Raw genomic sequence first — 25,196 nt, 5'->3', positions numbered from 1 at the left:
CTTATGATTCTGAATACAGGTGCTTTGAAAAAAATGTCTGCTCCAGTTAGGATTTGCATTCTGGCTTTACTGTTTCTTTGTAGGCCAGAATAGAATGGAATATTATAGATTTTTTTTTTTTTTTATTAATGAAACTTGAAGACTTCTAGTATTCAGATTGAGCAGGATGAATAAGCATAACTACTGAATACCTAATACCCTGTCTGTTGGCCAGTAATAATGATTCAATACCATGTCCATTAACCTATATTACAAGAAACTTTTTCCTGTGCATATAATTAATTTTTTCATTTAATATTTTTCAGTAAAATACCTTCTCCCTTTTTGCCTTGTGGAGTAAACCAATTAAACTGTAGAAGAGGAAGAACAATTGTGAAATTACTTTCTTTGATCCATGGAGTTGTAATCATAGTTCTTCTGCTGTCTTCATGTTAACTTATATCAATACATAGGAAATTCTGTCATTTCTTTTCTTCTCCTGTTTCCTGTGTGACCTGGGAGACCCTTCACCATTGAAGTAGCCTATGCTTCATGTTGAAAAGCATAATTTGCAACATAAGACTTTCCTTTCACCCCTTAATGCATGTATTTATCTCATCATTTGTAACATACGGTGACCATATGCTTCAAATAGAATCCACATAATCAGAGTTGAACAGTTCCTTGGATTAATTTTATTTTGGTGGATTGGGCAGACAAAACTTTCGCACCTGTGACCTATACTGGAAAATTTTGGTGAATCTTGTCTTTCTATGCTTGTGAAAGAGGAATATGTAATGAATCTGAAAAAGTGCATATGGAATGCCATAGGATGGAAAAGTCTTGAAGGTGGATTGCAAGAAAGGTTTTGGTATTTGTGGCCGCTTTCAACTTCTGCAGTAGCAAACTTTAGATATTTGCTGGTGACAGTCTTAATATTCTGATGATAGCAGCTTCATGATGTCGTTCTGTATTTCAGTTTTGTAGGTTTATGTATGGCTAGTGTGAGTAGATTTAACTTAAAAAAACCCAAAGGTAGATGTATGAAATACAGATGCAAATGCTATGATTTCTTAAGTGCATTGCATTTCATATTCAACTGCTACAGGAGTTTCCTTGCTCATTAAAATAACATGGTATCTCTGAAACTTGAAGAAAAGATTTGAACAGGAGTTGTGTAGTTTTCTATTTGTGCTAAATATTCTGTATGATTTTTTTCAAGAGAAAATGTTCACATTATTTTAAAAGATTATCTTTTCAGTCATATTTACTAACTCTTAAACATGTGATACCAAGGGATATATCCTATTTTTCCTCTTGAGATTTCTGGATGATGTTGTAGGCATGAGTTAAATACCAGGTATTTGCTGTCTTTGTATGCTTATTAGCCTTAGAGGTTACGGTGCCTGTGTTACCACTGTCATATGTATTAACACTAGGTAGGTGTTACAAGCCTGTATTTTCAATTGCATTGCGTACTAGGAATGTAGGATTTGGGGTTTTGGTTAGGTATATCAGTCTTTTTATCAGTGTTTTGGCTTGCTTAATTTTGTTTATTACTGTCCTGGGTTACAGTGTAAAATGTGCCAAAAGGAAAAAAAAATATTCTATTACCATTTTCAGGAGCTGTTGAGACCAGGTGGGGCGGTGCTCCCTGCCTCCCCCCTCTGGACTATCCCCTGTTACTGGGCACAACAATGCCTGATCGCCTGACCCATCGATAACTCGCTCCTGGGCTATCTCCTGTTAATGGCCCATCAAGGAACTGCCTCACGACTCCCCATCCCATTGTGAGATGCTCCGCCCGGGGAGGGGGGGGAAGGAGCCAAGCAGTCCATGCCAAATAAAACCGGAGATTTTGAACACCCTAGCCGCCTTTCTTCCACTGGATTCCCAGAGGAGCTTTTCCCCCCACTGGAGTTCCGGAGGACAAGAGCTACCTACCTACCACTGGACCTTCGGAGGAAGACCAGACTCTTTTACCTGATCGCTGCTTCAACAGAACTACACCCATCGCTTCAGGAGGACTGCAGCCAGCATCTTATCGGACTGCTACTGCCACCCTAACAGGGTGTCAGGTTGTATTCCTGACTCTGTCAGTGTAAACCAGTGGGTTGTTTGTTTTTCCCTGCCTTGTGTTATATATATATATATATATATATATATTAGTAAAGAACTGTTATTCCTATTCCCCATATCTTTGCCTGAAGGCCCGTTAATTTCAAAATTATAATAATTTGGAGGGAAGGGGGTTGCACTTTCCATTTCAAGGGAGGCTCCTGCCTTCCTGCACAGACACCTGTCTTTTCAAACCAAGACAATTACTTTTTTTTTTTTTTTTTCCACTGAGGAAACTTCTTTAGGCATAGTGAAGAATCTGGCAAATATTTATCGCTTTAGCATGCCACAGTGATGCATATAGAACGTTTTGGTAGAAGGAGAGTTACAGTGTGTTCATACTGCTCAACTGCTTTATTAATGTACAACAGCTTTAATATGTGAAACTTTCTCAGAAACAGTTCTTTCTGAGTTGATATTGTGTGATAGCAGTGAGAGTGTTGCTTAAGTTGGTATTTCAGTTTCTTACCTGAAATAAAAATATTGAGGGGAATAATAGATTAGTTTTGCCCATGACAATGATCTGACCACAGATCAAGTTTATGCTGTGATCATGATGGTGCTTTTAACGAAAAGAACATGGGTTTGTCAGATTCTTGACCAGGAAAACTGAAAGGGTTTATTTAGGCAGTTAGGAGGACTTCAGAGGGTAACCAGAGCAATTAACAAAATGAAACAACTGGTGTTTTTGAGGTGTGAAAATGACTGTTCTTGGAATAAAGCTAAAGGAAGTAAACTAACGGTGCTTATTAGTTTGCAGGCATAATGACCAGAGTAGTTGAAGGATCGTGTGTGAACGAGGCCTCCTGCATTTCTGAACAATTAACAATGCTTTTTCTGTTTTAGAGGGGAAGGAGTGTGAGCACAAAGCAGTTGTTAGGTGAATGTGTACTGTAAAATAATCTTCCAGCCCTGTTAGAAGCCTTGAAGTTGTAGTAAACAGATAAATGTGCCAGAGTACATAATTTTAATGAGAATGTGTAAGATGAAATTGCATAGATGAAGTGAAAATAAAAGTTAATTTCTTTACAGAAAGATTTTAAATGGGAATTAGATCTCTTCTGTTAGGGTGAACAATTAAGCTGTTGAATAAGCTGGGGTTTTGTGTTGTTTTTATGCTCATAATGAAGAATAGGAAATATGCTTGTATAGCTTTGGGAGGCATTAAAAGCAGAGACAGTCCAAAGTTGTCATCTGTCACAGAAAGGATGTATATTTGATGCGTATTTCTTTTACAAGAAGGAAAGATTAAGTGGGTAGACCAATAAACCATGGACCTATTTTGCGGTTACCTGGAAATATTTTTCTTCCTTCGTATTCAAAATGATACTAAATGAGAGTGCTTGATATATTATTTCTTAGTACATGGACACATCAGTCTTTTTTTTTTTTTTTTTTTTAATTCAGTATTATGAATAAAAAAGGATGGTCAGGTTATTATTTTTAATTTTTAGAAATTATTATGCATTCTTCTGTTTAAGAAAATTGCTGAGCAACATTTAATTTCCCCATAACCTTTTGTGAATATACAGTATTCCTGTATATCTCATTACATCATTTGTAATAGTGGTACTGTCTGTCTGCAGTAAGTATATAATTCTTTAAATTTCTCTGAAATTGTAATGGTTATCAGGTTACGTATACATGCTCTTCTATGAAAGATGTATGGTTTTGTTTTGGAAGCAGTGATTTGCTAATACAGAGTAAACACATTTTAATAATAAATTTTGTCTTTTGGTAGGCGGTTGGTATTTCATAAGCTGAAGAATTACAATTTTTACAATTTTGTGTTTTGCAACAAACACATTGGGGTGTTCTTATAGCCTTGTTAAATATCAGTATATTCAAGCTGTGCTTTATTAATTTAAGAGTTAATGGGAATCAGAGATAATTTATATTGAGATTTGTTTTATAACCTAGTCATTTAAACCAGTTTGAAGATAGCAGTTGTCTATAGTTATTTAAAACTTAATACATTCCAAGTGTATTGGTTTATTTAGTATTAATTAATGTGAGGATAAAATAGATCATAATGGGAAGAGGAACTCGTGTTCTGATGGCTGTGTTATCAGTAACAAGAAGAGAATAAGGCTAAGCAGTGACACTCTGTGCCACAGAAGTGGAAGGAGTACTTTGTACTGCCCTTAACTGAGCTAGAGTTCTGTGTCTAAAAATTATGTTAGATGAATTGGGAAGAGTTTGTGTAGGCTTGCACTATTACCAAGATAAAACAGGAGCACCATTCTTTGTAGCCAGTTGTTCAGTCCTCTTAAAAATGAGGAAGAAGCATTAAATCCAAATGCATTCTAAAAGGATACCTGATAAAATTATTCCCTTCAATATTCCACTGAGTATGTTGCAAAATTGTTTGGGGGTTTTTATACTTAAGGTATTTTAAAGTAGTTGATATTACCAGAATGTAGTTGATGAATCTGGTAAATATAACATAAAGCTGGTAAATATAACATAACATAAAATAAAATACTCCTTTTAACTCTTTACGTTAGTACTTACACTCCTGTCTACCTTTTCCCCTCGCATGGTGGGCAGATAGTAGTGCTAACACCTGAGCTAATGTGTAAGGATGAAGGAAGGGATAACAGTGCAATCATCTTCACTCTTTACCTCTTCTCAAATGTGAGGGTGGGGTAGCATAGTGTTGCACAGAGCCTTTTCAAGAGAGTACGTTCTGATGAGGTTTGAGGTAGCCAGAGGGTGCACAGACAAAAAACCCAGGCAAATGTCACATTCTCATCTCAAAATGAGATAGCCACAGAGTTAGGGTTCACAGATACAAGGTAGCAAGCACATAAGGAGTACTGTCAGACTCAGTTCTGTATTTTTGGGATGCTACTTCAGGTAGCTAAGGCCTCCTCTGGGTCCATGCTTTAATTACTGTATTAGTCATGCGTGCTGTGAATTTTTTATTCTGATGGAATAGCTCATATTGTAAGGGCCACCTTACAATACAGGTTCTGCTTGTGTATTTCATGTTTACATTTCAGCTTAAGTGGTGAAACTCATTTCAAGAAACACTTCTCTGATACTAACATTTTTAAATTAAGTTGATCTTAAACTACTGTAGAAGAATTTTTGTTTTATTTTCCTTTTTTTGATAAGAAGTCACTTAAATTGGTGTATTAAGTCATCCCTTTCAGTTGGTAATGAAACAAGTTTTACTGCCATTGGTAAGCAACAGTATTCTATTCTATGAAAGACTGCACATTTGTTTTGTATAAAAATCTTTTTTATAATGAAAAGAAACCAATCAAAGCTTATAAACCCAGATTCTGAAAAGATTGAAGATCTAGCCTAAACTTTACAAATATATATTAAAAAATGGGGATCGCTGCCTTTTCAGTTAGATTGTTTCCTTGAAAGATGAAGGAATAGAAATATTTATAGTTCACTATTTTGGGTGCTCATAGAAATTGGCAGTACTTCTTAAATCTTCACTTACTGCTGCAAGTTAAAGCTGACAGCTGTTGAATTTCTTTTGTGATTAAGCAAATGGTTGCATTTATCCGTGTGTGTTACTGAATGTGAAGAAATACAGTTTGTCTAATGGCGGTTAGTTAAGATGAGCCTTGCCTTGCTGCTGTTCAGTAATGAAACTTGGCTGTCCTGAAAACTTGAGCACGATGGCAGATTATCTGTGCCTTATTTTTGTCAGTGTTCTGTAATTGCAATATGGAGTCTTAAATTAAATGCATCTTTGCCAATAAGAATTACTTTGTCACAGCTTTATGGCAAATATAATTTAAGTGGATGCTTATGGAAAGCAGACAGTGTATCACTACTATTGATTAGGGAAAGTCTTTTCCAGTTTAAGTTTGAAATCTTCTAAACATAAACTTCATTTTTCACCTTTTCTGCCTTTTGTTTTCTGGGGGAAGGAGAGCAAAAGAGCCCTTTATCAGGATTTGTGTGTAAGATATGTTTTTGATGTGTTTCCATTTAATTTAAAAAGAGTTGGGTTTATAGTCATAGTCAATAAAATAGTATAATCTGTTTCTAGTAAATTATATTATTAAAATAAGGATAGCAACTGATGCTAATGAGTGCCATGGCATGTTTGGTGAAACCTTAGGATTACATCTGTAAGTAAATACTTTGAGTATTGCAGCCTCCTGTAGAAATTAATTTAAAAATTAAGCTGAATTTGTATTTGAGTTCAAAAGTGGTTAAATTAAACCAATTTTCTTAAAATTTCTTACTTACTGGACTAGGAAGGTTAGTTGACCTGAGGTTAGCCTAACTGCTCATTATGATTGGTTATGGCATGCAAGGATTTTGGGGAAAACAGACCAGGAAAACGTGCACTGTTTGAGTATGTGATATCAAACACATACTCACTGAAGGGCCTGGCCACGTGCTTCATGCAGGTCAGATTTCTGAGCTGATGGTATGTGGGCCTTAGTCTGTATTATGTAATAACTCCCAGGTAAGGCAAGAAAGTTTTAAAACTGAATTAGCAGATCAGTTTTTTGTGAACCTATCTCTTTTCAAACATAAAACTGAATTTTAGTAAGTCCTCCCTGACCCTTCCCTTCTTCCTGTTCTGCCTAAAGATAAGTATGGTTGAGCTGGGGTCTAACCAAAACAGGTAAAGATTTATGGAGTAAGGAATTGGGAGAAAAGGGGTTTCTTCTACCATTAGTGCTGACTTCTGCAGTGAGTACTTACATGTTATGCTCATGGCAGACTGACTCTCTACTGAAATGAGAACATATTTTACTCTGGCAAAGTATCTGTATTCTGAGGAGTATTTTACATATTTTGCAAAGTTTTATTTATATATTTTACATGGAAAAAATTGCACGTTAAGATCTACTTACACTGTTTAAACATCTGTTTAAATAAGAGAATGAGGTATTCATTCTATGCCAGTTACTATTTATATTCCTGTCTCTTTTTTTTTTGTTTATTTCTATTTGAACTTTTATTTTAAGTTTTTATTGATTGCGAGGCTTTTTAGTTGGAATCCAAGTGACTTTTATTGTTTTACATCAAATTTTCTTTTTGAATGATCATCTTTGCTTCAGAGCTGTTCTTTTTTACTCCTTCAATTATTGAATAGAATGTAAAATAAACTAATACTTACAGAATCTAATTCAGAGTAGTCAAAATATTGAATTTCTGTAAAACAATGCAGAACTGGAATTCATGTATAATAGGCTGCAATACATAAAAAGAAAATGATTAAACCGTATCTCACTTATCATAGATCTTTTTAATAGGAGCAAAATCTGTGCCATTAGTTCCAGACCACTGTATTTCCCATTCACAGTGCTTTAGTGCATAACTTATAAATCTGTCCTCATCATCCTATATTGCTTTTTTCAAAGCAAGACTAACATCAAGCAAGACAGGATGAATGAAAGTCAGTGAAGGTCGACTAGACAATCCAATTATTGAAGATTCTTGGAAGAACAGTACTGTGATCTGTAAAAGAATTGGGTGTGAATTTTTTAATCTTTGTTGGCAAGGGTAATTTCTGTAGAACTGTGGTATATTTTCTGTGGTAATCTGTTTTTAGATTATGACAGTCTGATCTGTTTGTGTAGCACCTCTGAATGTCAGTTGTTTGTAAAATATTTGTTAGTTTGCATAAGCCGTACTTAGAATACACATTACATGTACCTGTTCTGTCTCCTGAATGGTGAAGAGGCCTTTGAGGAAAATGTAACATACAGTTACATATTGTATTACAAAGAGACAGTCTTAAGATTGCATAATCATTGCATACATGGCATTGCTAAATTTCCATGCATTTTTTCATCAGTCGCTTTCTTTCATTCTGCAGAACAGGCCATCTCTTGGGAGCATAAAACACATTCGTACAATAAAAGAGGTTACTATTTCTGGCACCTGCTTTTAGTAGAAATAATGAGCTGGCCTGTATGTTTGCGTTCTAAGATAAGCATGTAAGCCATCTGTGCTAGATGCTGCAGATGATAAAATAGAAGGTGGTCTAATTAAGCAGAAAAATAGTTGTTTTCAGTCTTAGAAACTTACTTGAGATTTAAATTTAGCTTTGTTTCTTCTGTTTCAGATCTCTCTGAAATTTACCTCCTTTTTTCCTGCCTTACACAAGTAGGTCTAATGAAAAATAATACTTCTGCACACAAACCTTGTTTCTTGAGCCATCTATAAATAAGGACATTTATCAATTATTCTAACTGAAGACTAGGTAATTATACTTGACTATAATGCTACACTTATGTTTATAAACAAATTCTAAACTCCTATGTGTTCTTACTCTCCCCCACCCCTGCAAAGAGGACAACGAAAAGACCTAATATAAATTTTATTTTTTACCTTTTCATCAGATTTTTAGTGTACAGGTGTTTTCATCTGATATTTCTAAACATAGTATCTTATATTCATTTTATGAGAAGCCGTTCTTGTGAAATTGCAAGTGTGTGTATAGTGTGCAAGTGTGTATATAGAGATATATACGTATATTTTCCTTCCCAGCTAATACAATCACAGGAGAGTGTGGTCTTGTGATAAGAGTAGCTAACTGAGCAGAATGTCAGGTGGACTTCACTACAGGCTGTCTGAGTGGGAATCACATTTTTAAAATATCAATTGCTATAAATAACATAGGGTCTGAAAAAGAAGTAGTATATTCCTAAACACTGGTAAGGTAAAGAATGCTGACTGTGGGGATTACGGTGCTGATGAAGAAAATTTTTACAATGTTTCCCAATAAAACTTGAAGTCAGCTTTTGCAGGTGGTGGAGTCTTGTTGGCTGAGAGCAAAGGATGGGATCTATTACTGAACTAAACTTAAAGACAGCAACAGGGTTCAGTGTACTGCTATTTTGTTTCTAAGTCAAGATTTAAGAATGGAGATTGCTGTTTGCAATAGCAAAATGCTTACCTGAAGCGGTGCTTTCTACTACAGTGATTGTAAAGCATATTCAAGTAAAGTCACACAATTTTGACAGATTGTAAATAATTTTTCAAAACCTGGAAAATCACGAGGTTCGCGTGGCATACAGAGATAATGAAGAATCTTTTTCTGACTAGATAGATGCTGCATATCTAATGAACACTGAAAAGGTTCATTGCTAATCTGTAAACTGTTATTTGCAGATAAAAAGAATGACAATATTTGAATATTTGGCCATCATTCTCTCTTTTCCTCTGTTTCTTCTCATCCTCTAAGAAGATGATCCCCTTCTGCCAAAGACTATCTCTTTTCTTCCTTTTCATGCACATGTGTACATGTATGCACATACCTGATGTTTTCTCTTGAAATATTTTACAGTAGTGATAATAATAAGCAGCTTGCCAATGGTACCTAGAAACTGGTTAAACTGTATTAAATATATACTCGTATTGCCTATTTAGCTGTTACTTGTGTATCTTTTCTGTAGGTGACAGATCAGTCAGTGAAAGCTTTTGCTGAACATTGTCCTGAGCTGCAGTATGTTGGTTTTATGGGATGCTCTGTTACATCAAAAGGAGTCATTCACCTCACCAATGTAAGTATCATAACTACTTTTAGCTAGTCATTAGCATGTTTGAATCTTGCCAGACGTATCAGCCAGCGTAAGTTTATACATATGATGAATAACACTGTCATGGATAGAAACATTACGAGATAAATTAAATTTGTGTTATTTGAGGAGTCATGTTCAGATTTCCCTGTGTAAAAACATAGTCAAAATACTTCTTTTCGCTTCAGGTCAAAAGTCTTTAAAATACCTAGTTATACTAGATTCTATTGCAAACAAAATTCTGTATTTGGAAGTGCAAAATTCTTAGTGCAAGAGATTTAGACAGATCTCTTACTGCCACGTTTTATCTCCTGTGCACATACATTTTGTATATATCCATCTTTGTATTTTAACATGGATACTGTGAAATAATGAATTTTATTAACCTCTCCTTTTTCTTTTCTGTAAGAGGAGTGATGTGTGGGAAAACTAACGTAAGTGAACCTGCAGAAAATAACGGAAGCATTCAATAAAATGAATGACTTGGATGAGGGGGACAAACAGTGTATTAGTTTAAATTCTTAACTGAAAGTAAATTCAGGGATCATGCAGACATCAGGGAGATTAGAGCAAAAATGCATCTGGAATAGATAAATTGGTATTTGTAGCTAAGAGTTTAAAAAAAGTTCAGATGGGGGTATTTAACTTATAACTGGTAAAGGTGACTGTAGAAATGGGTGTTGAATATGAAAAGTTCTGGTAAACATAAAATTGGTTAAAGAGATCTTGAAGTAGCAAGTGTTGAGCATCTTTAATGAAAACAGAATGTGCCTGAAGAACATATAGTTTCTTTGATGCAGCTGTACAGCTTTGTTGTTATGCAGAACCATTCAGCATATCTATAAAATATCTTCATCAGTTTAGGGCAGCTCAGTAGCTGAAGATACAGAAGAACTTAAAACATTTTGGAACACATGCAAAAAGAAATAAGCCAGAGAAATTAATTTGCATGGTAAAGTTATAGCATCTCAAAGGATGCAATTTGGAAAGGACTTCATGTATATTGAAATGATGTGTAAAAGGGGGCATTTATCTGTGGGAGAGAGAAATAGTACAATGATTTTCATGTCTTATGAAAACTGCATATGTGTAACTATAGGTTATCTTTATATAGAGAACATAAATATGAGAGGTACATAATTCAGAAATCAGATAGAAAGAGGTTATGTTGTCTGGGGCTTTGTGGGAAATTCCGGCACAGATCACACTTCAGGTGCATGCTTTGGTTACTGCATTATTCTAGCCGAGATTTACTGAGTATTTAATAAATGCCTTATCCTTTGACCACATGACTTCATAGTCTCGTTTATCTGATTAAAGAAAAGTCAAGATTTTTGTTTTTCTTATTAACGTTCAGTTCTGATTGTCATGTGGTTTAGTAACAGTAAATAATTAGAAGTCCTGATCAACATAAGAGTGACACTGTTGTACAGAGTCCTTCAGAAAATATCTAGGAGGCTGCTTTGTTACAAACTTGGAAAAAGACCTACGGGATAATTGGTGCATGTGCTTATTGTTGGGACTTGAGACTTCGGAGTCCAATTTCCTTCCCTTAAACTGTATCTATAGAAACTTACTGTGGGCTGCTAATACTTCAAAGGCAGTAATGTGATACCACTGAACGTTAGAGGTTGTTCAGCCTGGAGAAGGCTCCAGAGACATGTTATTGCAGCCTTTCAATATGTAAAGGGGGCTTATAACAAAGATGGGGACAGTCTTTTTAGTAGGGCCAGTAGTGGTAAGAGAAGGAGTAATGGTTTTAAACTAAAAGAGGGTAGATTCAAACTAGATATAAGGGAAGAAATTTTTTTACAATGAGGGTGGTGAAAGACTGGAACAGGTTGCCCAGAGAGGCTGCAGATGCCCAGTCCCTGGAAACATTCAAGGTTGGGTTGGATGGGGCTCTGAGCAACTTGATCTAGCTAAAGATGTGCCTGCTTACTACGGGGGGGGTTGGGCTAGATGACCTTTAAAGGTCTCTTCCAGTCCAAACTATTCTATGATACGATGTCTTCTGTAAGATTTGCTAAATACTCTTTCACGTGAGTGAGTATCTGTGCAATAACAAGGTGGTTTTTTACGTTTATTGCTACTTTAGGCTGAGGTGTATGTGCATGTAATATAGGCAAGTGGGATGATGCCATATATCGAGGGGGAAAAGAGCAAGCAAGGTATTTTCCCAGTCGTACAGTGACTGGGAAATTGTATTGGATTTCAGGCTCCTTTACTCTGAAGCTATTCACAAGTGGTATATGGTTAATCTTGCTACAGTGACTTAGTGGTGTTTCCCCCTGGTTCCTCTGGCAGCTGTTACTTCCTCATAGAACAGCAGACAACTTCAACTTAAACTCTGAATTGCTCTGATGTATCTGGCACAAACGCATGTTCTGTTTCTACAGTTCTTTGGAGGAAATAGGCTCCAGTAGGGAGTTAAAATGAATACTGGGGGAGTAGCAATATGATCTTTAAGTGCTGCATCTGTCTTTTCCAGAATTTACCTGTTGATACAAGTTTTTTGTTCTAACCATCATGTATTTCTTACAGTCACTTTTGTGTTGCATCCTTAACTAGTACTTCATAAGTGCTTAGTAATAATTCCAGTGCTATGTTCTTAGAGAATGTGGTCTCTGTTCTTTGTTGTACATGACCTGTGAGTGTGTCCCACAAGGCTGTGCAGAGCTAGTTCCCTTCTGTCCTTCTGCTTCCTGTGTGCAAACTGGAGATAACAGCACTGGCCGCTGTTTTAAAATTGCTTTGAGGCTCATGGATGTATAAAAATTGAGTGGTTTATTATTACTGTCTTTTCCTCCTAGGAATGTTAGCTCTCTTTAAAAATACTGGCACTTGAAAATTCTGAATTACAGTGCAGTTGAATTGCAGAGCTTTTTTTTAATAGCTAATTTTGGGGTACGGCAGTGAAAATGTTGTGTATTTTAGAAAAAGAAGAAACATTCAGGATTCACTTTCATTATTTTTCTACTTAACATAGTGACATTCAAAAACTTTGCTTCTTGAGCAGAATCATTTTATCACACTAGTGCCTTTTTTTTCTTGAAGTTGTTATATGCTACAAAAAAAGCACCTAAAGTACATAATGATTAATAGGCAAGATGAGAGGCACTGCATGTACATACATAAAGAGAAAGAAAGGGAAAGAGGGAGTGTGGGTATACGCAAATCACAGTTAGACTCCCAGTTGAAACCAGTGGTTTGTTCTCATGACCTAGAATGCTTTATTTTCCTTTGTAGCTGTAATGTGTGAAACAGTGTCACAAAAGATCAGAATGATCTGTTCTATGACATCAGAAAAAATTAGTCTGACATTTATCAACTTTGTTTCTGTGGAGAAGGGAAGAACATGTACTGGATATAGTGTTGTAGGTTTTATCTTCTGTTTTCAGTACATCCCCAACTATTGTTCCCTTGGTTTATCTTTTTTCTCACTTGTTTTGTTATTTACTTATCTTTCCCTACATGATTTATTTTTTCTTGTTTTCTCCTTTCCTCGCCTCCTCACATCCTTATCTCTCAAGAGTTTATTGCTGGTTATTTTTTACTTTTCGCTTTCTTCTTCTCCTGTAAGTGCAAAGATCTATGCAAATATGAAAAGTACCTGCACATTAAGTAATTGTGTTGAAGATGGAATAATTGTGTTGAACGTGGGTAATTTTCATTCATTAACTGAATGTGAATAAGAAACTCTATATGCTAACTAGTGAGGTAGTGGTTTTTCAATTTTATATCTTCGACCCCAGAAGTGGTGGTGTTTTCTACCCTTCTTGTGGTAATTGCCTCCCAGCAGTTTAATTGTTGTACTCCTTACAGAGTTTTAACAGCAGGCATCAGCAAATCTCAAAATCTAGACATAGTTTTATTTCCAAGCCACTTGCTTGGCTCTTCCTTCAAGTTCTGATATATATGCAAGAATAATTGCTTTGTAGCAGCATAACTCTGTGCTTTGAGATCATGTACTACTGACAGGATGTGTGTGGTAAAGTTTTACAGACGTTTTAATCTAAATATGTGTGAATCCTTGGACAATTTCTTGATAGAAAAAAAGTTCTAACTTATTCTTCTAGTCACCAATACATGAAGTTAGTTTAGAACAATGTGGTCTTTCTTCTTTCTTTGTCTTGTAATTGTTACCCGAGAATTATGTCCAATCTAACTCAGTCATACCTGTGTCTGAGTTGGTGGCCAATATGAAGTCAATCAAAATTCAGATTTGTAGAGTACTTAGGACTCATCAGTGCAGACATTATCAATTTGACACCTATATAATGATAATCTACATGACAACATTGATTTTGCAAGAGCCTTTTCTAAACTGAGGTTCACTATGATCCCTTTCTTTAGTAAATGGTTTGTTTTGATGAAAAGTGCTTGGCTTTATGCTCTGTTTGTGGGAATATTTCATCATACCTTCTAATCTTAAAATCATCATGCTTCCTAGCTAAGAACATGATTGTTCTTCTTTGGCTAGGTCCAGAAAAAACAGTTTTTTTGATCAATTTATATAATAATCTATATTGCATAAGATGGAATATGAATTATTTGAATCTGTTTGCATTTAATAAGATGCCCTTTTATGAATTAAGTCTTCCAATTGTAGGAAAAATCATTAAGTAAGGGTTTCTGAACATAGTGGTTCTGGGATATTCTTTTTGAGGTTTGGTTCGATACTTTAAATGATGTGGTGTTATAGACAGTGTAAGAGAACCTTTTTACATCTTGTCAAACTAAAGCTGACCATTTTGTTGAATAAAGGTAATATGTCCCTCCCAAGAGATTCTTTTCATTATTTTTAAGAATTTGATAGTTGTACGAAACTGCAGTTTCTTTCAAGTTGCAATGAAGTAAAAAAGGCATTGCAGAGAAGACTGGTTGCATAGTTGAAAAGATTTCAGTGCTCTGTGGATGTGTGAAACTTTTTTTTAAAAGGTTTTTGAGAGTAAACAACACAAGGAGAGAATAAGCTGTGACTCAGTGATAATCTAATTTAACAGCAATTTTTAGACTTTATAAACTGGAAGTAAGTCTTGTAACACAGGTACTATACATGCAGTTTATATGTGTGCAAGTAGCTCCTCTACAATGGGTCTTAATGTTAGAAAGGAGAACAATATATTTATTTTTGTAGCATAACTCATAAAAAGTATTAACGTAATGAATCAAAACCCCATTTATTATTATTGGTCATCTTCGAAGGAGTAGCAGCTTGAATACAAATGTCATTTACTTTCCTGTTGTGTTTTGCTGTGTTAGATTAAAAACTGAAGGAATCTGTTGAATGAATTTCTTCCCTTAATTGACATATATTTTCAACTCACTTTTCTCAGGCATGTTTTTTTTTTTTTTTTTTACAAATACCTACATTTTTCAAAACAAACATCTGTTTTGGTTTTTGTAAGTGATGCAAATTAAATCTCTAGGCTTATAAGAAAAGTTTTGAATGTATTTCTTACTTAAGCAATGGGAGCCAAATGTTCTGCAATATTTAACTTTAAGAAATGAAATTAAATTAGAAGTTTTGAATTTGCAGAACATTGAATCAGTCTATGGGAAAATAGTCTCCTCTGTAACTTCAATCATTTTTCCAGTTGTTTAAACCATGTATGATTACTGTTTCAGGAACACAGTGTATCTCAACAATATACTTCTTACTTAAGCTCTTAAGTAAAAATTAATGTATGTAACTTCTTAAAAAATAGTTTATAGATTCTATTGACGTGATAACAAAAAGAATGTGATTTACAATTTTTTTAGGTTTCTATTTTTTGTTTCCTTTGATCACACACTTGCATTGGGAGGGCTTAAATCAGAGAGCAGTTTATTCCCTGAAGGCATGCATACATGGAGAGCATCAAGAAAATTAAGCTTAATTAGCAAAAGATGTGAATTTAAAGCTCATTAAGTCCTTATAAGCACTTCCCTTCAGAAATAATTTGGCTTTAGTTCTGGAGAGGCTTGCTCTTATGTGAATTGTTGTCATGATCTGATCTAATGGTGGAACAATTCGGCAGAAGTTAATCGACCTCAGGTAATCCTAGGTGGCTAGGGGTGGCTAAGCTTAGCTCCTGGGTGATGCTCAGTTAAATGTTTTATTGTGACTCAGTTTCACGATTCTTGGAAACAGAATAAAGACTCAAAACGGAGTCAAGTGGTAGCTCAATTTATTTAACCAACTATGTTTGTGTCAGGAGAGAGAGAGAAAAAAAAAAAGGGGGGTGGGGAAGGAGAGAGAAAGAGACAGTTGCAAGATAGCTACCAGGGATCTTTGGCATCCCGTTGATCCGATGAGCCTTCAAGGTTTTTGTGTCTAATGCTCCAGCAACGAAGGAGGGCGCCTGTCCACCTTGAAAGGCGATCCCATGTTCTTCTCAGCTTCTGCCTTTTCTAGTGATGTCTTGCTACATATTTGGAATTTTTTTGCAAGTCCATGCCCTCCTGTCTGCTGGTTGGGAGCATGCCCAGTACTGTCTCTAGAGCGTCTTGGAATATTCCAGAGGGTCTGAGCCTCCTCAAAAGTTGTTCTTTCGCTGACCCTGGGCCTGGGTGCATGCGCAATGGGTTGTGGAATATGTGCTCTGAGTCAGGCACGGTGTGCACCTGTTGTCTTCTGTCTTTCTTGGAGCAGGGAGAGGCCCATTGCTGTGGTAGTGAGGTCTTGCAGTTAGAAGCTGCTGTCACCAATGTTGAGGCATACACATATATATGTGTGTATATATATATTTTTCTTTTTGGTCTCTTACAATTGTTTAGTGCTGGAGTTGGCAGTGTGAGGTTTACAGTTGGATTCAATCTTGAGAGTCTTTTTCAGCCTAAATGATTTTATGGTTCTGTTCTATGATTTTTAAGGAAGCATGTCTCTACAGAAATTGTGGAAGTGTGCGAGGAACAACAAAAAAGTTACATACTCATTATATTGGTAGTCCCCTGCAATAACAGCTAAATATTCACAGAAGCTGATACACCCATGCTGAAAAATTACCTGTGATCTCAAAGGTAATAGTAGTTTTTTATCATCTAAAGTATAGGAGACTTGTACTGAACCTGAACAGTCTCAAATCAGGCATATTTTCTCTCTGTTTTTTTATGATAGTTTTCAAAGTCTCTGGCTCTTTAATTACCATTGCACATGTTTTAATATTACAAGTTCCAGTAATCGAGATAGAAGTTTTAAGAACTCCATTACGTTCAGACACACAAATAGTACGATAATCTCTGAATCTTTAAGTATATCAACCTCCATAAAATTTCATTTAAACCAACCAACGGAAGTTTTGAACAAAAATTTCTGTATCATAATTTAAAATATTTGAGTTCCAAAAGTAGTAGATAATTTCTTAAAAATAGTAGTATTATTTTTTTTATTTTAATGTCTTTTTAAAGAACTGAAGCTCTGTTTTCCAAACTTCTTTGTCCAAAACTGTTTTGTGATCTAAGAGACTCTTTTGCATCTGTCAGTCATGGTGGAACAATTCCCTTTCAGTACATTTTAACAGGCAATCTCCTCACAAAACCTTTACATACTGGGCTGTCAGTTCTCTTGTTAGTGGGATTGAGAGGAAGGGACCAATACCCTAGTCCCTTCTAATATCATTCATCTAACTAGACTCACTCTGAAATTTAAATACTATTATTATATTGTCTCATGGGATTTTAACACTGAGTCAGTATTCAGTAATTTTAGCAAAGTTGTGTATGTATGTAGCACATGAAATTAACTGTTCTTGCTTTCTCTTAATTCTTTTATTTTCTATTTCATATTTTTAAGCCCTCTGTCTATTATTTGCATTGTCTGTTTTATTGTCACAGTAAATATTCATTTTTCAGTTAAAACTCTGCTGGAGCTGAGTTCGAAGTTTAAATTCTGCTCATCCTGAGCATTCTTTGTAGAGCTATAAAATTAGGAGTTGAAGAAAAGTGTGAATATCTGTAGTAGAATGGCCCTGAAATTGCTCAATAAAATGGTATTGCTGCACGAAGAAAATTGGTTTTGAATGATAAAAACAAAAGGAAAAACTTTATTCATTCTGGTACCCTAATATTGAGTATTTAAGTCACACGATATCCTTTTCTTGTGAAAAATACTACTTAAAGGTATGCTATTTTAATCTTAAGATTTATGCACGTGCTGAAGATGTGAACAACCCAACTGTTCAATTATCTGCTTCAGAGAAGTTTAATTTTTTTTCTCATACTACTTTTATATGTGAGGGTTAGAGGTAGAAATAAAACTTATGTATTTTTCCTTGCTATTTGTTTTATAATACTAGTGATTGATAAAGCATTCAGCATTGTAGCATTAACCTCTTACAATTACTTTTTAAGGTAAAATATAACATAGGACATTCGTCACTAAAGTATCGATCCTATTTTTTTAATGAAAAATGGTTATATATATTTTTATAGCAATGCTCTGACTGGTAGTAAGATGTCGATACCTCTGATTTAAATAAGTGAAGGGATATTCTTTTCACCCGTCATGTTCAGATCATTACAAAATCGTGTCAGAAGCTCCAGTACTTAAGGGAATATGTTTCTGGTTCTGCAGCTCTTGAAAGTTGTTCATTCATCTGAAATGGCAATAGTGAGGTTGTATAGATCAAATTATACTTGAGGACTTTGTATCAATCTGAAGCAGTCTCTTCAAACTTCTAAGACAGCATGGTTTTCTGGATTGAGTACATTGTGCCTGATAAAAAGAATTAACCTATCAAGTAGGTCAGTTGTTAGGTAGGCTGTTTAAAATGAATAAATGTGACAGTAAAAAAGGCAAGTGATGGTTGAGTTACAGCATATTGAATATAATGGTAGGACATTATTACTATGAAGGAAAGAAACAGTGAGGGAATGATCATTCCACTGTGATGATAAAGGTTAAAATCTACCTTGGAAGCCCTATTAATTTGGTCACTAGGAATACTAGGAATTCAGTTTAGTTTTTTGACTCCACTCATGCAATGCAAAAGTTTGTTGGTTTGGTTTTTTTTTTTTTCCCTCGGAAATCAATTCTTTTTGCTGCATTCATTATTGCTCCAATGAGGTAGATACCCTAATGTTACCTTCTCCCTAAATTGTAGCTGTGTTAGTTAGACACTTTTTAAAGAAGCACGGACATCCGTGCATTGTCTTTAGTGTAACTTCATGATTTTTTTACTCTGTTAGTAATAGTCATGACAAAAGAATCACCATTATTGTCACCTGCTCATGAGAAGTGTGTTGAGAAAGAAAGCATGTTTTAGTTAAGAATTCTGATTCTTTTAATGGGAAGATTTTCTACTTCTCCTTGAGGACTCCTGGTGAGTATTTGTTTACTGTCATAGAACATATGCATTGTTGAACGGTCTGGTTGTTTTATTTCCGATGTCATAGGTGTTGGCCATGTTATTGCAAACATAGTATAAAGGCTAAAGTGTCTAATATGAATAACTGTGTGAAGGTGAGGAAAATTCAAGTTGCTGTAAGCTTCCCCTTCTTGTTGTAATTTGTGCGGGAAAAAAAATGAGGGACTGGTTGTGTGCTTTTTTTGGATGCATAGAAGGTAAGTCTTAAACTTCCTGCTAGAGCAGTATGTATGAAATGCAGAGAGACAGAGCTTGCAAAATCTGTCCATTTTACCAACATAGTATCAATCATTACGTGTTTTTCTCACTAATAGGCAAATGAGATTATCAGAAGTTCAATAGGATTACAGCAAGTGCCTCTGTTGTAGTATCCTAATCATAGGAATGTTACTGTCCTGCTTCCTGTAGACATACCCTGCAGTTTCTCAGAGGTCAGGTTCCTTAGTTTTGTGCTTGTTCTGCAGAATTTTTGGAAGCAGTATGTGGTTTATCTTCAGCTTTAGTTTAGACTAAGTTAAAAACTTCTGGAAGAAAACACCAGAACACCAGTTTCTGTAGAAGACTGCCTACATTTGAAGACCCTTTTTTTTCCTTCTCTTTTTATCTATCTTTTCTTTTTGTTTCTTTTGCTCCTCCCCCCCCCCCCCCCCCGACTTAATAATTAACTACTGAAGTGACCGATTGTATGATCTCAGTTGTATGTCTTTACTTAATCAAATCCTTAGTGACTTAAATCACTGAGTAGGGTTATTTTTTCTCTCTTACAGGGAAGGTAAATTTAATTAAAGTGTCAGTATTACCTAATGCAATTATTTTTCTAGAGTATAACAGAGATTATTTCAGTCATCTTAAAAAGTAAACAGCACTTGGAATTTATTATGACTAAACTGATCTGTTAAGTTTAAGGATACTGCAGAAATCTGTAAAAATTTTCTTCTTTGAATCAATAGCTCATAAAAGCAGTAAGAGGGTTTTGTTTGCTTTTGAAGGACATTATAATGATTAACAGTAGTAATAAATCATATTAATCAGTGCATAAATCTTAATCATATTGTTCTGTGACTCCAGCTTTTGTTGGTCAGAATATCCAAGTTGTTATTGATGGCTGTGCGAGTACATTATAAACTGAGACTACTGTGTTTTCCAGGGACTTTGTAGTATTTACTTGGTTTGAAAGCCTTAGAGTTTGGAGTCTTTAATCACATGCATTTGAATCTAAGCACAAATGTGCTGTCTCTCCTTCCTTCCATGGCCTATTTTTCTTATAATTAATGAGTTGATATGCTATGTTGGTATCTTATACTCCATATAGTTAAAAGGAGGAAGGCCTAGGCCCCTATTGTAGACTTGTGGGACCGTGAGTAAAAGAGTCTTGATTTCTTGGAGTAATTGAGTGCCTGAATTCCAAATTTGCTGAAGTTGGATTCTATTAATATTTCTGATGTTTCCTTTTTATTTCTGAAATATATAGTAATATCTCTTTCTTGACTGTCATGCATATTATACATGATCCAAAAAGTTTAACTGTTTTTATCACAGTTACATATGTGAACAAATTTCAGATTGTTTTCTTTCTATCATATTTGTCTCAATAGCTAAGAAATCTTTCCAACTTGGATCTACGTCATATCACAGAACTGGACAATGAAACCGTGATGGAAATAGTAAAGAGATGCAAAAACCTTACTTCCCTCAATCTGTGTCTGAATTGGATCATTAATGACAGGTAACTTCATTATGACATCGAAAACAAGTATAAAGCAAATCTAACTACTTGTATTAGTTGAGAATAATTTAATTCCTCGTGCTTGGGGGTTGGAAGAGACAGATAAAAACAAGCAGTGCTTTCTGAGTGTTCGTTCTTGCTTGTTATGTGTAGACACTATCTAGACATTCATTTTACAGATTGTTTGTATATTTCCGTAGGGGAGGAAAATTTAGTTATAACTGAATGGCAGCACTAACCTATTCCCTGTAGATTTCATGAAAATGTGTCCTTTACCATGTGTGATTGAAATGTATGCTTGCAATTATGACTCCTCAATAGGTAGCCAGGCTTTTAACAGATTTATATGCCTACAAACAATGAAGCACATTTTAGACTATATAAGGAAAAATAACCTGTGTGTTGGTTAATTAGTGGAATTCATGTTTTTTTAGAAAGCAGCAAGTCCTTAATTTTTTGACAGAGACTCTCTGGAATGAGACTGAAAGAATAACTGGCGTATTACCTTAAGCTTTTCCTTTTGACCAGAATACCTCCTCTCTTTGTGTATTCTGTCCTTTTGATCAATTTTTTTAACATTAAGTAAATGCACACAGATGATGTATAGTCATATTGCAGATCAGATGAAAAATTAAAAATATTGAGAATTTAAAAGGTGGAAGTTTCCTTTTAAAGTGAGAAAATTGAGCAAAGCCACTACCTCAAGGTGCACAGGGAAGAACATTTTGAATTACTTTTAACAGATTGGTTTATTATGACTGGTGCTTTAAACAAAGAGACACTTAACAGAGGGAGGTTCTAAAATGGTTTCATGTAAACTTGAATGATGGTTTTTAGCAATTGTACTACTTCTCCATGGTTACAGATTTTTTTTTTAACTTTCTCAAGATTTTCTGAAGTCTTGATAAGAATATACTGAAGTATAAATGAACTTAGACTTTGAACAAAGTATAATGTTCTAAAAATGCTAAAATTAAAATGTGTTGATTAGGAAGTACCATTGAACTTTTACTGTAACTCCTTTTAGCCTCTTAAGACTTTGATAGGTTTGGGAGGTTTTTTAGGTTTAGGTCGGATGTTTAATCTAACTGCCCTGGTTTTGCAAGCATTGCCTCAGAGCTCTCTGTCTGTCGAGCCTTATTTTCATGTGCAGAATAAGGTTACTGTAGTGGAAAACTTTAGAATAAGTCAGAAAAATTACTAAGAAGAAAAATTAAATTTAAGACAGGTGCTTTTCAGGTTTTAATGGAATGCTTAGAAATTGTATACCTTTCTGCATGAACTTTTTGACTAGAATTATTTGGATCGATAGGATCCAAGCTGATGTGAAATTGTTCTTGAAATTACTAGAATAAGAAATATATCTTTTAATTATATGCATATGACTAAAACTTCATATTAGATATAGTTAGAATTATGAAGCTTAACAAGAAATGGAAACCCTTTCCAGTAATGACCAATAACCTGCTGTTGTATGTAAACTTTTAATCCTTGATTTTGTCTCTGCAGTTCTTTCCATTTTGTCTTTATTTCTGATCATACCTGTCAGTACTTTTTTAACATGCGACTGATATCTAAAACTTGGTTATAAATTTAAGTTTAGTTATTTAAATTAGCTTCTATATAAACAAACAAAGAGAGAATTTAGAAAATAATTAATGCCTGTGTTAAATCTTATTCATAGGCAGTCATTTGGCAGTTAGAGTATTTTTCCTATTTTTACAAGTGAGATGAAGCTCCAGGTACAGGTCCTAGCTGAATGAAGTCATTTACCCAACTCCTTCTAAATGCTGAATTAAGAATTGCTGGAAATTATGTAAAAGGAACATGATACAACCACTGGATTTTAATCAATGTAGACACCAGTTCAGCAGAGTATTATGAGCATATTCACTTATGAACTTCTAAGTAATCCTTCAGAAGTACGCAGGACTGTTCAGGTGCTTACCTTGGGTAAAAACCCAAGTTAGCTTAACTAAATTAGCTTATTAATGATTTAAGGCAAGATGAGCTTTATGCTTTGTTTTATGTTTGATGACTCCTAGTCAGATGGGATGTCAGAGGAGATTTTGCGTCTCGCTATCATTGCATAATCCTTTTGTTTATCATTGTTTCAAAGACATATGAGGTAGTAACAGTCTAATGTTTTACCTGACTTTTGGTTTTAAAATAGAGATCAGTTCCACCACCTCACCCTCCACTCCCTGTTATCAAGCCTGCTTACTTGTGAGATACAACTACATAGGGTTTGTATTCCAGATTTTTTTTTGAGCTTAACAAGACATTTTTTTTGTTCTGTCTAGAACGACTGAGGGTTGGGTCGTTTTTTCTTTTCTTTAAAGCCTTGGAAAACTCTTTTCCTCCATTTCTTTGTGTAGAATCAAGGCTGAAAGAAAACTAGAAAGCTGTCAAAAATACTGGTATGGCTTAAAGATGTACCTGTGAATTATTTATTAAAGGTAGTTGATTATTGTTAGGTTTTACGGCAGAAGTAAATCACTGGTTTTAAAACTTTAGTTGAGATGTCTTTTTTTTGTTTCCAGAAATCCATAAAAATTCTTTCCATAAGCAAGGCTGTGGCCCCGGAACATTTTTAGCACTCTCTTGCTTGTGACACAGTGTTAGATCTAATGCTGTGACCAATACTTTTCTTGCTAAGTAACTGAAAGAAACTGAAACTTAGAGTGCAAGATCTCTGCATGGCAGGCACTTGCTAAGATTTTTCGTACTGTGATTCTTTTGCACATGTGAGAATTAACAAGAACTGTTATTTCTCTATTTTGTTTAAAGCTATTTTTGTTTTTGGAAGTATGCATCTAAAAGGCTTATGTAGGGCAGTAAAAAATAATTTATTTTTACCTAAGGCAAAAAATATTTTAGTATGTTCAGTTGAGATACTCTTGACATTAGTTTTAAAATGAAAGGAAAAATCGGTCTCTTATAGTGACTTGTAAAACAAAAATGTCTCGAAGTTGAGAGTTAAGCAACATCAAAAAAAGTAATCTAATAGTGATTTCTTCTGTAAGTATTACAGCTCCCTCAAAAGCTTCGTATACTATTTATCACGTTGGTTAAATATGTTAAAGAAACAATCCTACTAGTTCTTTCAAATACAACCAACACTGGACTTGGAAATTCTTTTATTATGCATCATGAGTAGATTATCTTAGGTCTTTGCAATTGAAAAGGAGTAAAAGTGAGTTCTCTGTACGTGGTGATGTGAATAATATGCTCTGAGGCTTGATTTAAATAACTTTATCAAACCTCAAAGTTGATGGTTGCTGCATTTGTTCTTTTGAATTTTAGTCGATACAATAAAAAAGTGACATCTAGAAATAAATCTCCTAGGGGATTCAGGAAAATTCAGTAGTATGACTTACTGGGAAAATTTTCAGGAGGGCATGATTTTTCTAATAGTTTGAGGAACAATCTGCTATGTATTATATCCATAAATGATCAAGAAACAAGCAGCAGTTAATCTAACATTTTTTTGTGAATCTTATCACTGTGGCCTTTGAGATGCAATTCACTTTAACTTCTGTATTACATAATTCACCTAGAGATAGACATCTAAAATCTGTGCAGTGACTATGAAATCTTTAGAGTATTTTTGCTTGCTGAAGTCATCTGTCTAACTAAAACGCTCTCTTAGTAATATTTGGATAGAGGATGTTTGCCAGCCTCTATTTTCTGTGTGGTTCTTCTAATAAACAGCATGGTGCAGGGAATAGTGCAGATAAGGTAAGGAACTTTATCTAGAGCTATAGTGAGATTTTTCTGGTGCCATAGCACTGCCAGTCATCCAGGATAAGGTCCTACCTGCATAACAAAATTAATGACTGGTTTTGCAGTCACAGAACAATAATTCCATGACCATTTGAGAACTTTGGTCCTTGTAGTGCCAAGGATTCTTGTAATAATGTCTCAACAGAGCTGTGTTTTTTCACATAATTTGTCACACACTGATTGTAGGTGACTTCAATAACAAATGCTGAGATTTGAAAAGCAACTGGATGTTGTTTAGAGTAAGCTATGGACTTGGAGGTGCATATGCAGTATCTACATGGCAAAGTAAAACAGTGAGTAATGTTGGTGGTTGACCTTGTAGTGGTATTGCTTTCCACCATCAGACTTCTGATTAGCGGAAAGATAAGCATTATGTACACCTCTTTGAGCTTTCAGCGCAGATGGGAAACAGGGATTTTGTCTAATTATACTACTTCTGAGAAAACTACTATCCTTCTGCAGTGCTTTGATGAAACATCACTGGATAAACCATAGTAAATGGTGTAATGGGACTGTCTCCCCCTATTGTAATGATTTAAGACTTGTTGGTGAGCATCCTTGTTGGAGTCCAAGATGGAGGAACTTGGATATACAGCTTTTTGACAAGGGTAGTAGTCAGGAAGTCAAGATACAGGAGAAATTCAGAGAAGACCTGGTAATGGTTGGAAGCCAGACCGTAAGTCTAAAACACAAAATGTTTGTGCAGCAGCACTGTGAAGAGAAGGG

General features: G+C 35.0%; 1 protein-coding gene across 1 annotated transcript in view; it reads left to right on the top strand.

Annotated features, from left to right (window-relative positions):
* FBXL17 (F-box and leucine rich repeat protein 17) overlaps window positions 1–25,196 on the top strand; it is a 317,344-nt gene that overhangs the window by 93,571 nt on the left and 198,577 nt on the right. The window contains exons 5-6 of the mRNA XM_086479596.1: window positions 9,486–9,593; window positions 20,554–20,684. Coding sequence (XP_086335722.1) covers window positions 9,486–9,593; window positions 20,554–20,684 — 239 coding nt within the window. The remainder of the gene's footprint in view (window positions 1–9,485; window positions 9,594–20,553; window positions 20,685–25,196) is intronic.

The sequence above is a fragment of the Leptosomus discolor genome, chromosome Z, assembly GCF_034619465.1.
Source record: "Leptosomus discolor isolate bLepDis1 chromosome Z, bLepDis1.hap2, whole genome shotgun sequence".
Lineage (NCBI taxonomy): Eukaryota > Metazoa > Chordata > Aves > Leptosomiformes > Leptosomidae > Leptosomus > Leptosomus discolor.
Note: the sequence above shows the minus strand (reverse complement) of the source record. Positions and strands in the feature narration are given on the sequence as shown.